Source organism: Trachypithecus francoisi, unplaced genomic scaffold, assembly GCF_009764315.1.
Source record: "Trachypithecus francoisi isolate TF-2019V2 unplaced genomic scaffold, Tfra_2.0 Lachesis_group2, whole genome shotgun sequence".
Taxonomy (NCBI): Eukaryota; Metazoa; Chordata; class Mammalia; order Primates; family Cercopithecidae; genus Trachypithecus; species Trachypithecus francoisi.
In genome coordinates, this window is record NW_022681465.1 from 5047934 (window position 1) to 5062792 (window position 14859).

General features: G+C 40.7%; 1 protein-coding gene across 1 annotated transcript in view; it reads left to right on the plus strand.

Annotated features, from left to right (window-relative positions):
• The window catches only part of ADAMTS16 (ADAM metallopeptidase with thrombospondin type 1 motif 16), a 186833-nt gene that overhangs the window by 78740 nt on the left and 93234 nt on the right, over window positions 1-14859 (plus strand). The window contains exons 12-14 of the mRNA XM_033178754.1: window positions 8890-9038; window positions 11829-12001; window positions 13783-13913. Of these exons, the coding sequence (XP_033034645.1) occupies window positions 8890-9038; window positions 11829-12001; window positions 13783-13913 (453 nt within the window). The remainder of the gene's footprint in view (window positions 1-8889; window positions 9039-11828; window positions 12002-13782; window positions 13914-14859) is intronic.

Here is a 14859-nt window from a genome sequence, read left to right on the forward strand (position 1 = left end):
CCTGGAGCACATCATTTTCACCTATTGTTGCCCCTGTGAGAAGAGAGAGAGCTATAGTAGAGAAAAGAAGAAGTATACAAGATGTTGCAGCAATGTGGACGCAGTTGGAGGCCATTCATTATCCTAGGCAAACTAATGCAGGAACAGTAAACCAAATACTACATGTTGTTACTTATAAGCAGAAGCTAAACACTGAGTACACGTGGACACAAAGATGGGAACCATAAGCCCCGGGGACTACTTGATGGGGGATGGTGGGAGGGGACAAGCGTTGAAAAACTATCCCGTATTATGCTCGCTGCACGGGTGATGAAGTTATTTGAGCGCCAAACTTTAGTGACATGTAATCTCCCCATGTAACAAATCTGCACATGTACCCCTGAACCTAAAATAAAAGTTGGAAAAAAAAGAAATATACAGGATAACAAGTTTATTACTAAATGGTAAAGAATGACAATTTCATTATGAAAACTTTAAAAAATTATCATAATACTCCATAATAATATTTTAATTCTTTCGATTTTACTTGTAATTGCATTTTTTAAATGTAAAAGACTATTGATGAAGATAGAAAGATCCTGGACCCAAATTATCACTATAAGTATTTTTGCTTTTTTTGTATCTGAGTTTTTTAGTGGCATTAGTGAATATGAAATGATATTTAGGCATTGATCTAGTACAGTATTTGAACATGCCTAAATACCATTGTTCTATTATGTTTAAATACCAAAGAAAATACATCACATCTTATACATATTCAAATGTGACTACAGGCAGAAAGGTTTTAAAATGTTTACAACAATGCTAACACATGTTTTCAGGTTAAATTATTGCAGTGCCAGCTGAAGAAATGAACAGAAGATAAACTTATTGAGAATAGCCCCTAGCCACCATTCATTCTGGGTACATTGCTAATATGCTTTTTTTTCAGTTCCTCAAAGGGCATGAGATTGATCATTGAATACTTCTAATTCATTGAATTCTGCCAGTGATCCAGTGATACAGTTGGTTTAATCCATAATACGTAATGTAATAGCAATGCTTTCAGTTTCTTGAAAGAAAATGAGTATAATGAGATATGGCATGGAAATTCTAATTGTCAAAGACATCAGGTAATTTACTTGAATGTTATGCTGCAGATAATCATGACTTTTCTTCTGTCATTGATTAAAATGGATTCTTCAGGTGGTCACCTGCAAAATTATACCTATTTCTTAAAAGACCAACAGTCTTTTTGACGTTGCCCTTGAGCTACTGCCTGCATGAAACAGGAGGTGGTTCTCCAGGCATCCTGCTTTGTTTGTAGTCAGGTGCTATTTTTTCCTAGGTAATGTAGTTGTGATGCTCTTTCAAAATAACCTGTATGTTCTGGTTACATTTTATTTGTCTCAAAAGCACCATTAAATTAATTTCCATTGATATTTGACATTATTTTCCCCTGTATTTCAAATATAGCTTTTTCCTTTGTACTGAAAAAAAAAAAAAAAGAAAGGCTATGTTGAGATAGAGTAGGTTCCTACAAATTACACAGCTGAACCATGGTCCAAAGCAATAAAATGTTCTGTCCAGGGTCACCTGGTTGTTCAGTGGCAATGTGGGACTCTGTAAGCCAAAGCAAATCACTGAGGCAAATCTCAATGAATGTTGAGGTTTACTTTTCCAAAGTTGAGGATGTGCTCTGGGAGAGGGTAGGACAAAAATCACAGGGGCACCAGTGACCCCTGCTCTTTCCAAAGAGGACTTTGATGACTTCAATATTTAAAGAGGAAAGAGGCCAGGCCTGGTGGCTTACACCTGTAATCCCAGCACTTTAGGAAGCTGAGGAGGGGGGATCACGAGGTCAAGAGATCGAGACCATCCTGGCCAATATGGTGAAACCCTGTCATTACTAAAAATACAAAAAATAGCTGAGCACGGTGGCAGGTGCCTGTAGTCCCGGTTACTCGGGAGGCTGAGGCAGGAGAATCGCTTGAACGCAGAGATGGAGGTTGCAGTGAGCCAAGATCGTGCCACTGCAATCCAGCCTGGGCAACAGAAGGAGAGTTGGTCTCAAAAAAAAAAACAAAAACAAAAACAAAAGCAAAAACAAGAAAAAACAAAAACAAAGGAAAGAGAAGCAAGGGAAGCAGGAAAGAAGAAAAGAGGGGAGAGTAGACAAATGAGGCCAGCAGGTACATTCTTTTGAAGCTTCAGTCAACACTCACTGAATCCACATTTTACCTGTGAGTGGAGATTGAGGATTTGTGAGGATAAAGAAAACAGAGTCGAGGAAGCAGGCAAATATGTATTTGTCTGGGGTGGGTGGAGAGGTGAGTTTTAGTCTTGTCTTTGTCCTGTATCTGTGAAGATAATTAATTCAACAGAGCTCTGTTTTGGGGTAAAGATTTGGAGGCCCACAGAGAATTTCCTGGTGAGTAATTTGTGAGGGAGGCCGCCTGTGGAGACACGTGGCTTTCCATCTTCGCAGCTCTCTAGAAACAAAATGGGAGGTGGTTTTTGCACGACCCAGTTCTCGAGCTTAACTTTTCCTTTTGGTATAGTGAGTGTGAAGTTCCGAGATTTTATTTTCGTTTCATACATTGTATTTTCTCAGGCTGCTAACAAAGACATACTTGAGGCTGGATAATTTATAAAGGAAAGAGGTTTACGGACTCACAGTTCTACATGACTGGGGAGGCCTCACAATCATGGTGGAAGGCAAAGGAAAAGCAAAGTCATATCTTACACGGCAGCAGGCAAGAGGGAGCTTGTATAGGGGAACTCTCGTGTATAAAACTGTCAGATCTCATGAGACTTATTTACTATCATGAGAACACCATGGGAAAGACCCGCCCCCATGATTCAATTACCTCCTACCAGGTCCCTCCCATGATACATGAGAATTGTGGTAGCTACAAGTCAAGATGAGATTTGGGTAGGGACACAGCCAAACCATGTAAGATATCCAAGTCTCACGTAAACAGTCCCTTTTGATATTAGTCGTGTGTCTGTGTGTCATTGTCATTGGTTTGCATGTGGCCCTGTGGTTTATCAGTTTAGATGTGTGGGTGGCCAGCGGTCAGTATCCCAATGTTGTTCTTCTTGATGGGACCCCGTCTCCTCTCTCTGCTACTAAGGATGCTGCTGAGGCTCCACAGTCGTTGTATGAGGCAGTAACATAGACTGATATTTATTTCATTTTTAATGCCAAATGCTCAACTTAGTGCATTGTGTACATTTCATCCTCAAAGCAGCCCTACAGGTAGCCTAGTGCAGTCCCCACTGGACATTCCAGAGCTCTTCTGGGAAAGGCCCTGGGTTCCTCTGTGGTCACCCCAGGAGAAATCCAGGACAAGGGGCAGGGGCCACAGCTGAGATGCATGCCTGAAGGATTCTAGCTCTTCGGTCACTGGGGACCCCTCTTGTGAAATCAAACCAGCTCTCACTGTGTGATTCCATCAGGTCCAGAGCTAGGCACTTGGCCTAGTGCTTACATTGAACCCTCCCTCTGAACTCATTCTGGTAATTTCTATCATCCCTGATTTCAGAAGAGGACACGGGGCTCAGAGCACATGGGTGCGTTCCCCAGGTCACATAGCTCGCAGAGCTGATCTGTGATGCCTGTTTGATGACTCAGTGCTGTTTTTTCTGCTTCAATACACTGCTCCCCTGCATCTGCTGCGTTTAGGTGTGACGTGCTGATTTTGTGAACAGCGATCGCCACAGGCATAGGCACTTTGTTGTGGCATCTTCCTCTCTAAGATAAAGCCTTTTTCATGAGTCACAGTATCTGTCAATAAGACACAAAACTGTGATAAAGTCAGTCCTAAGAAACCTAATTGGTATTTCAGTGGAAATCTATATGTATATTTAACACAGCATTCTTAATCTTGACCTGATGCCTCCAACCATCTATTATCTGCCTAAAATTAGATCTAATATTGTGTGTGTGTATGTGTATGTGTGTGTGTGTGTGTGTATGTGTGTATGTGTGTTGTGTGTATGTGTGTGTGTGTGTGTATGTGTGTGTGTGTATGTGTATGTGTGTGTGTGTGTGTGTGTATGTGTGTGTGTGTGTGTGTATGTGTGTGTGTGTGTATGTGTGTGTGTGTATATGTGTGTGTGTATGTGTGTGTGTGTGTGTGTGTGTGTGTATGTGGTGTGTGTGTGTATGTGTGTGTGTATGTGTATGTCTGTGTGTGTGTGTGTGTGTATGTGTGTGTGTGTGTGTGTATGTGTGTGTGTATGTGGTGTGTGTGTGTATGTGTGTGTGTATGTGTGTGTGGTATGTGTGTGTGTGTATGTGTGGTGTGTGTGTGTGTGTATGTGTGTGTGTGTATTGTGTGTGTGTGTGTGTGTGTGTGTGTGTGTGTGTGTGTGTGTGTGTGTGTGTATGTGTGTGTGTGTGTGTGTGTGTGTCTACATGCCCCTATATTTCCCACAACCCCCTTAGCAGAAGATATAGGGCTTTCTCATCAGATTCTCAAATTTTTTTTGTTTTAATACTTTATAAAATTAGGAAAATCATGTAAGTATACTCTAACAGAAATAGCAAAAGATGTAAAAACTGAAGTTACTTTTGCATCGACTTAATAAATATGTATTGCGCGATTTCCTTTCTCATTACTTTTGATTGCAAAAACTGCAGTTACTTTCGCATCAGCCTAATACAAAGAATTGCAACAGTCATTATCACAGCAAAAAACTGGAATACTGCAAATGTCCATTGATAGAGGACGAGTTGGATAAACACCCCGTGGAATATTATGTGTCTGTAAAAATGTGAGAGGGTCATGTCTATATACTTCTGTGGAATGATGTATAGAACAAATTGTTAAGTGGAAAAGTAGGATGGAAAAACATCTGGGTAATATGCTGTCATTTATCAAAGAAAAGTAAATACTAATCAATAGCTATTTGCTTACATTAAAAAGAATAAACCCTAAATGCTGAAAAGCTTGTAATTATTTTAGATAACTTAAAATGCTATTAAATAATCCCTAAACATCAAAGGCGGAATGAAACATTTTGACCTAATGTATCAAGTTGTTGGCTTAACCAGAATCCTAACAGAGGAATTATTTCAAGAGACTTTAAACTCCAGTAATTAGTCTGTGCATTCCAAATGGGATAGATTCAGTGGAGAAAAAAATGCTACAAATAATTTTAAACTGTTTTCAGTAATCACGTTATTGTTGATGGATTTATTTTGCTAGGATAAAGGAAGTACTAAATGTGCTTATGTTGTTAAGAATCAAGATTTTTAATATATAAAAGAGATACATATATAAAATCAAAGAGGCTAAGTAACATTTAAAATTTAAAATTAATACATTTCTAAGAACTAATGAAGTATTTTTTCTTTAAAATTAAAATTTTTAAAGATTAAAATGTAAAGAAAAAATTAAAATTAAAATTGTTAAAGAGGCTACAACCTCTTAATCTAGTTTTCTCAATAAAAGGAGCCAGAACTTCTCATGTAAATGGATGATTCCAGGCCTATAACAAGTATAAAAAGTGTAGTAGAAGTTCCTCTTCAAAGAGACTTCTCTCCCCATCTAATTAGGAATAAATAGTAACTTCCCTTGGAAGCACAATTTATTCAAAGACCCATGCTAACATTCTTAAATATCTGCTAGCCATAATAAAGAAATCAATGTACTCTGTGTTCTTAGCTCCCACATTTTAGCCTAAATATTTGCCCTGGCATGCTTATACTGGTTCAAGCAAGCATTAGGCCATAGCCTGTTCCTCTTCCTTATTTGAAGGTACTTTTGCCTTTCTCAGCATTCCACAGTTACTTCCTCCTTCCTTTGTTCTCCTCTGCCTTTGCCTCTTTTAAGAAGTTCTAAGTTGCTAACCAATTGGGACAAATAGAGAATGTGAGATCCCATTACAGCCAATGGAAACTGGACACTGCAGTAGGGTGGATGTGTCAGGTTATAAATGACCCTGTCTCCTTTGTTCGGTGTACTCTGGTGGCAAAACTGCTGGCGAGTGTACCCTTTCTGCAGAAAGTAAACTAGCCTTGCTAAGAGATCTTTTGTCTCAGTGAGTGTTGATTTTTTTTTAACACCAAGCACCCGTTCCCCACACAAGGAATGTACAAGATGAGCCTGGGATACCTCGCTGAGTCAGAAAGCTAGAAGCCTTCCAAAGATGCCTGGCTCCTGTCAAGAGGAAGCTCAAGCAACATTTCCAAAAGAAACATATGACAATAGCGTATTTTTCTTTATCTTTTAGAGAAAAGCATCATGGTTTTCCTGTACAATCTCAAACTCAGGGTACCGAGGTATTTGATGAAGGTTGTTTTTCCTTAAAAGAAGTAATCCAGACAATCATGAAAAAGAAAAAAAAATTAGAATATCATTAGTCTCGCAACACTCAAAGATATAAAGGATCTAGGAAATGATTGTTCATGGCTGCTAAAAGCATTATTTGGGAAGCTGGGGACCTTTGCAAGTCAGCCTATATTCCCTGAACACTGAAGCATCCTAACACCAACGCTGGAGGCCTTACCAGGCATTCTGTGTGCATATACATAAAGCCATCAATGGTTCAGTCTTGCCAAAAATCCAACTCTGAACCTTACCAATCCCTTGGATCCAATTGCCTGATTGAAGCAGATCTAAGGAACCCAGGGACATGTTCAATGGCATGCAGAGACGCAGCCGGCAAGATTCAGAGTACGGGAAACTCCCAACAAACAGATCCATTCCTTTATCACGTGAATTCAGGAAAAAGAGAACGTCAAGAGAGAGTTCGAATGTGGAGAGAGACATGAGAAGCATGTCAGCTGAATGCAATAAATGAGCTGTGTTTTGATTGTGATTCTGTGTTAACTGAAAGAAAAAATAAAAACACCAAATTGGAATTTTGAACACTTACTAGACATTTGATGATATTAAGGAATGATTGTAGGTTTCTAGGTATGACAATGGTGTTGTGGTTATGTTTTTTAAAGTTCTTAATTTGGGGAACCCTTAGTGAAAGAGCTTTGAAGAAATGATTTCAAGTCAGGGAGTCAGTGTTGGGAGAGAGAAAGTGGACGGGCATTTAGGTGAAATGAGACTGGACATGAGTTAATAAATGTTGAGGCAGGACTGCAGGTTTCAAGGACTCCTGTGCTATTTCCTCTACTTGTGTGTATCTTTAAATCTTTCATTAAAAAATAAGCTTTTTACAAAAACAGAAGAGTGAAAGCTATTACCATGCCAGTACCCCTTTCTGAGTCTGTGAACTTCGCCAAGTAACAACAGCAAAGTAAATCAACAACGATGTTATGATGTACATTGAGTTTGCTCACAGATTCCTGGTAAAAAACAGTGGTTCTTTGATAAACATCCTGCTTTCGAGACAGCACTCCTGTCTTCCACTAACCTGACCTCATTCTGGGGCTTCAAATCCTGTTCATCTTCGAACCAAGACAGATTTTCCCAGAAATATTTTCAGAGTTATTCAACCTACTGAAATTCTGTTTTCATGTTTCATGTCTCCTGCATTAGAAAGTTATGATCAGATGGTTGTAAGAAAGGGAAAAAAATAAACAACAATGACAAGTAGCACACACCTGGCGGCTTCTTCCTCTCTGCACAACCAGTGCAACCTCACTCCTGTCCCCACGCCTGTTGGAGGCTGTCCAAGAGTAGGAGCCTGTTCCCGGCAATGGGCTTCTCCTTGAGCCTAAGACAGTGGACTTTGTTCTACACCTGGGGGGAGGGCAGGTAGGGGTGGAAAAGATGATGTTGTTGTGCTTAAAGAAAATAATTGAAGAATTGAATGGATGAGGCTTTACTCCTCAGAATTTCTTGTTTTTAAATTGAATTGTTCTTACTTAAATAGCATTAAATGGAGCCATTTGAACTGCTATAGTATGTGGCAACACTGGTCAAATATCAGTGTCTTGATATGTGTTACCCTAATACATCATTTAATAATAGAAGTATTACTTTCCTCCTATGAAAGTAGCCTCTATCTCTCTCTCTCTCTCTCTCTCTCTCTCTCTGTACAAATCTAGTGGCTCTAATCTTGGAGGTAAAAAGGAACTTGACTTCAGGTCTCCCCAGCCCACAGGCCAAGTTCTTCTCACTCCACCAGGGCCAGGACAAGGGACAAACGTCTTCCTTCTTCCTCCCAACAGACAGTCTGGACCTTTAAGATCTTAGAAATCCGCACCAAACCACCCAGGGAACCACCACTGTTGGACACCATGTTAAATAGTGCATAGCACTGATATGTGATGCAGTGAATTTGCTACGTGGAATTTAGCATGAATTAAAACGAATGAGCACTTCTCTGGAGAAAGGGGAACAGATAACATCTCCAGCCTTTGTGGGGAGAGATGAAATTCCACAAGGATTGCTTCATCGACCTGGAAGCTGCGTGACCTCTAACGTGGCATCGGTTAATCGTCCCAAGGCTCTGAGCCCAGGTGCTTTGGGGTGAAAGCACAGAGCACTGGCCTGAAATGACAAGGTGTTGAGCCATGCAGAGCCCCCAGCTGTGCTTTCCTACCTGAGACTCTCTCTGTTCTGAACATGAGATGTGAAAAGCACCTTGTTTTCAGGACAGGTCAGAGTTGGCTGACTTGGGAGTTAAACAGTGAGACTGAGTGTTCAGATAACACTCCTTCATTAAATGTGTTAAGTTTCCAGGAGATCAGACATTTGAAAATGATTTTTCTATTCATCTTCCCTGTATGTGAATTTATAGGAGGATACTAGGTTTGGAAAGGAAAAAAAAGCAACCGTGAATGTACTATATTTATATTAGGTGCTACTTGAGGGTAGGGAGGCTAACATCTGCATCATTTGCAAAATTTCCCACTACTCAGCCTTATAGCAGTGGTGAGATGAACCCATCTACCTATCTGTCTGAGTCAAGTCAACTTATTTATGTTGAAAATTTTAGTGGTGCCGGGGAGGACAGTGTGTGAAATATGGTGATGAAGGCCCCAAGCCCACCCATGGCCACTGGTCAGACTGGTCTTCTTGGTCCCCATGCTCCAGGACCTGCGGAGGGGGAGTGTCTCACCGGAGTCGCCTCTGCACCAACCCCAAGTAAGTATGCCTTGACCTCCTTCCGCACAAATGACGATTTCCATGCCATCAACCCTCCAAGCAGTATGCCTGTGCCTCAGCTCTCTCTCTCTCTCTTTTTTTTTCTGAGATGGAGTCTTGCTCTGTCACCCTGGCTGGAGTACAGTGGTGTGATCTTGGCTCACTGCAACCTCTGCCTCCCAGGTTCAAGCTATTCTCCTGCCTCAGCCTCCCGAGTAGCTGGGACTACAGGTGCCACCACCCACCCTGCTAATTTTTGTATTTTTAGTAGAAACATGGTTTTACCATGTTGGTCAGTCTGTTCTCGAACTCCTGACCTCAGGTAATCCACCTGCCTTGACCTCCCAAAGTGCTGGGATCATGGGCACGAGCCATCACACCTGGTCTCAGCTCTTAATAGTAAGTCTATGCTATGCATATGATTGTAAGAAGCACTGAGTAGGAAAGGTATTTCACTCAAGCATTTCTTAATTACCTCTCTGTGCTATAACTTAAGATGCTTCTAACTACCTGACCACAGCAAAAAATAACAGCACCAACAGTAATATTCAGGAATTGGATTTTAATCACATTTACTTGACATACCCAGGATCTGATTAAAACAAATAAATCGTAAGAAAAGTATATAGAAAACAAATAAATAAGATCAATAAGAACAATTTTTGTATGCAGAAAAAAACAAATTTTTAGTTTTCCATCAAATATATTTCCCTTCACAGCAAGTGGTTTAATTTCCAGCTTCTGTAAGAAGAAAGAATGAATGTGAGGAGCATCACCGATGTGGGGAAGTAAAGAGACTTTGATTTTTTATTTTTTTAATTTAACTTTCATTTTAAATTCAGGGATAGAGTACAGGTTTGTTACATAGGTAAACTTGTGTCATGGGTGTGTGTTGTGCAGATTATTTCATCGCCCAGGGATTAAACCTAGTATTCATTAGTTATTTTTTGTAGTCCTCTTCTTCCTCCCACCCTCCACCTTCCAACAGGCCGCAGTGTGTGTTGTTCTGCTTTATATGTCCTTGTGTTCTCATCATTCAGCTCTGCCTTATAAGTGAGAACATGCAGTATTTGGTTTTCTGTCCCTGCGTTAGTTTGTTAAGGATAATAGCCTCCAGGCTCCATCCATGTTCCTGCAAACAACATGATCTCTTTCTTTTTTATGGCTGCGTAGTATTCCATGGTGTATATGTACCACTGCAAACAACATGATCTCTTCCTTTTTTATGGCTGCATAGTATTCCATGGTGTATATGTACCACATTTTCATTATCTGGTCTAACATTGATGGGCATTTAGGTTGATTCCATGTCTTCGCTATTGTGAATGGTGCTGCAACGAACATTCACTTGCCTGTGTCTTTATGGTAGGATGATTTATATTCCTTTGGATATATACTCAGTAATGGGATTGCTGGGTTAAATGGTATTTCTTTTTTAGGTTTTTGAGTAATTGCCACATACTCTTCCACAATGGTTGAATTAACTTACGCTCCTACCAAAGTGTATAAGTGTTCCTGTTTCTCCACAACCTCACCAGCACCTGTTATCTTTTAACAGTTTAATAGTAGCCATTCTGACTGGTGTTTTTTAGGTCCGCCTTTGCCCTTAAGCTTATTTAAGATGTGTCATTTGGCTTCTTGTTTCAATACCATCTTTAAAGCATGAGCTCCCCACCCTCCGCTGTACCCCTTGGGCTGCCTGCACTTACCAGTGTTTACATGCAAATTCTCTAGGGTGAGCTGTCAGTGCCAACCAGCAAAGGTGACTGGTTCTTTGGTATTGGTCTTTGAGTCCTGGCCTTGTCACCAGAAGACTGGTGGTGGAAAGAAATTTTGGTCTGGAAAGCAAAGTCATTGAACTTCCCTCTGAGTTCCACATTCTCTCACATGTGCTATCCTGAGAAAGTGTGGTCCTCCTCAGTCAGCCCCTCCCTGCGCAGGGTGAGGACAGCTGCCCACCCTGCCTCACCACTGCAGAGGCGCTGGGCCAGGAGAGGAACAAGGACAGGCAAGCCTGCCCTGCCGCTCTTGTAAAGGATTCACTCAATGGAAAAGGGAGCACAGCCTCACCATTCGTGTGCAAGAATGTGTTCTCGACCTCTTGGAAATCCACTTTTCCAGCTGGGTGCAGTGGATCCCGCCTGTAATCCCAGCTCTTTGGGAGGCCAAGGTGGGCGGATCACGGAGTCAAGAGATCGAGACCATCCTGGCCAACATGGTGAAACTTTGTCTCTAGTAAAAATACAAAAATTAGCTGGGCGTGGTGGCGCATGCCTGTAGTCCCAGCTACTCGAGAGGCTGAGGCAGGAGAATCATTTGAACCTGGGAGACAGCGGTTGCAGTGAGCTGAGATCGCGCCACTGCACTCCAGCCTCTCTGGGTGACAGAGCGAGACTCCATCTCAAAAAAAAAAAAAAAAAAAAGAGAAATCCACTTTTTTCCTAATTATCCACTCTAACACTCTTAGCGTCATCTCTCCAATAAGCCTAATTTTTAAAAATAGAAGAATTAGCTAGGCATGGTGGCACATGCCTGTAGTCCCAGCTACTTGAGAGGCTGAAGCAGGAGAATCACTTGAACCCAGGAGGTGGAGGTTGCAGTGAGCTGAGATTGTGCCACTGCACTCTAGCCTGGGCAACAGAGTGAGGCTCTCTCAGAAAAAAAAGAAATCCACTTTCCCTAAGTGCCCACTCTAACACTCTTAGATTCATCTCTCCAATAAGCCTAATTTGAAATAATTTAGTTAGCTACTAAAATATGAAAATTCTGACTTCAAAATACACATTCCAGGCCGTCGCATGGAGGGAAGTTTTGTGAGGGCTCCACTCGCACTCTGAAGCTCTGCAACAGTCAGAAATGTCCCCGGGACAGTGTTGACTTCCGCGCCGCTCAGTGTGCGGAGCACAACAGCAGACGATTCAGAGGGCGGCACTACAAGTGGAAGCCTTACACTCAAGTGGAAGGTAAATCTCAAACTGCTTTCGGGTAATAGCCTTGTGCTTTACTACCTTTACTTTTTAAAGAAGTACATGATTGAGAGAGTGGTGCACAAATAAACCAGATATCACTCTGGGAGGTGAGGGTTGCATATTCTCTTCTGGAGGTTGGTTTTATTTTGCCAGCCCCACTGTCATGACCTCTTATCTAAACTTGACCAGCTGTGAGGTCAGAAATCAACATACCAGATAGAAAGGGTGTGCATAGTACAATGAAACTCATCAAAGAAGTGATAAAAAATACAAGATAGATCCTGTGTGGAAACTGAATCAGTATGTTTTTGAATTAAGAATTACAGTAGTTGATGAATTAAGAATTACAGTCGTTGTTGCTATAAGCAAGTTACCCATTGAATACTTATAATTGTCAAAGAATGAAAGAGAAATTTCAGTATATTTTAGAAAATGGAATAATTTTGAAGCATACCATGTTCAGAAAGTATTGATCTACAACTATAAACCAAGAAGTTTATTTGTGGCATGTGTAAGAATTTACTCCCCACTGGGAAAGAAATGTGTGTTTTCATGATTAAAATAACTTAAAGTCAGTAGCTCAAGTGGCATAATTAAGGAGAAATTCAAAGAAAACCTAATCATCTTATTGCTTGAAACTGGGAACATTGCCTGAAAAAATGACAGAAGCCCTTTGGACATAGACAAGTGAGATGTCCCATCTGACATTCACATTCATCATCTCAGTGTATACAGTGTTTTCACGGTGTCAGGTTCATGCAGTTAGAAAATTCTGAAAGGAAATTACAAACAACTTCCCCGAAGCATGTTTGGTTGTCCCTTTACTCCTAAGTCTGTACGAATGAAGCCAGTGTGGTACAGGCCACTAGGGAGGAGAGAAAGGTAGAATGAACTTTGAAATCGTGGTTCAAAAATGTGTGTGCGTTCCTCCTGACTGCCAGTCTTCAGTGAATAAGCTCATTCATCATGGAAGCACACACTAAATTTGATTCTTAGAATTATTCAGTTGGGCCTTTTATCTTGAATGATAAGGAAAATACCTGTAGATGAATCTCGGGCCTATAAAAATTTCTAAGACAGACAAAACGTTCATCATTAATTGTCTCCTTTTTCACCAAGAAGAGAACAAAAGGGGCAAAATGGTTTCAAAAAAAAGTTCATATTAAATATAAACCCAAAAACCTTGAAATGGATTATTTAGGAAGGAAGTAAACTTCCTATTTCTCTAGGTACCAATATTTTAAAACAATTTATTATATTTGTAGAAAACATTGTTCTCAAGAGATTTCATCTAAGTTATTCTTTTTATTAGTTTGATTTTTCATGTATTTTACCAAATGCATTAAGAAATTCAGTGATGTTTTTGATTCTTTGATTACATTTTATCTGTAAGAATTTTGTGTATTACTACAAAATGGTAGTGATATTTTTTGCATTTCTACAAGATAGTAGTTAATGATACTAGTGAAACAGTAAAGCATTAATGTTGTAGCCAACAAATATTTGTTGAATGCCTACTATGTGCCAAACACTGTATAAAAATCAAAGGTCTTAAAGGACACTGTAGAGTAAAATTTAATAGTGAAGCAATAAATACATTTAAAGAAATAAAACAAAACATAATGAGCCAACCATTAAAAATGCCATTGTAATGTATTATTGTGTGGGAGTTATTTTATGGGGGAAGAAAGAAAGTCTATCTAAAATTCAGAGCAAAAATGATCAGAGCTTAAGTATTTTTCTTATTTGTGTTTGTGTGTGTATTTCTTTTTAAGATCAGGACTTATGCAAACTCTACTGTATCGCAGAAGGATTTGATTTCTTCTTTTCTTTGTCAAATAAAGTCAAAGATGGGACTCCATGCTCGGAGGATAGCCGTAATGTTTGTATAGATGGGATATGTGAGGTAATCATGATCCTTCATTCATTCAACAAATGATTCCAGACAGTCTGCTTTGTGTCAGGCATCCAGTAGAGGCTAGAAAGACCGGACGTATAAGACAAGCCTTTCCCTCTAAGTCACAGCCCAGTGGGGAGAAAGTCAGAAGAACACATTGATGACACGCTGCTTTGCAGCAGTGGAAGTGTGTGCAGAGCATAAGTAGAGGGAGGGGCCCATTCTGTCTTAGATGTGGGTCTGGGACATTTGTGGGTCTCCTAGGAGAAGGGAACATCCACATCCAAGCTAGATCTGAAAGGATGAGTTGGAAGAGGGATGTCAGGAAAATAGAGAGGGGACATGGTGGTGCCAGATGCATGGGTTGCTAGTAGCCGATTCAGTCATCAGAATGCCCAGAGGGAACGTGGGGGACTGGGGGAAGCTGTGGGAAGGGTTGGGGTGAGAAGAGAGTCTTCAAGGCCATCTCCAAGGCTGGATGGGGATCCTGTGCCCATGTACATAGAGCAAGTATTGAGTCTGAGAACAGTGGAGCCACAGGATTCGGTTGCGGTTTGTGGGCAGTAGGGTGGAGAGTCAGTGAAGCAGGGCTGGGTGAGAGCCTGGGCCACTTTGCAACTCAGACAGAGGCCTCAGCAACATACAGCAGCTACACATTTGCTGAGGAGGGCGGGCGGACAGGGATGCAGGAGACAAGCTGGGGAAGTGTCGGCGGCTAAATGGACATAAGTGACTGATGTTACGCTTACCCTGACTGGCAGAGAGGGAAGGGGTGGAAAAAATGTTATTATAAACCAAGCAAAGGTGTTAGCAGATCAAATACATTGCATGTAGACAATGAGGTTTCAGATGAAGAAGTTACTCAATCTGCATATCTTATGGAGTCCAAAAACATCTTTTCTAGTTCTCACTTCCCCTAAGTTATCGACCATGGTCAAGTTCAGTCATCTACTGA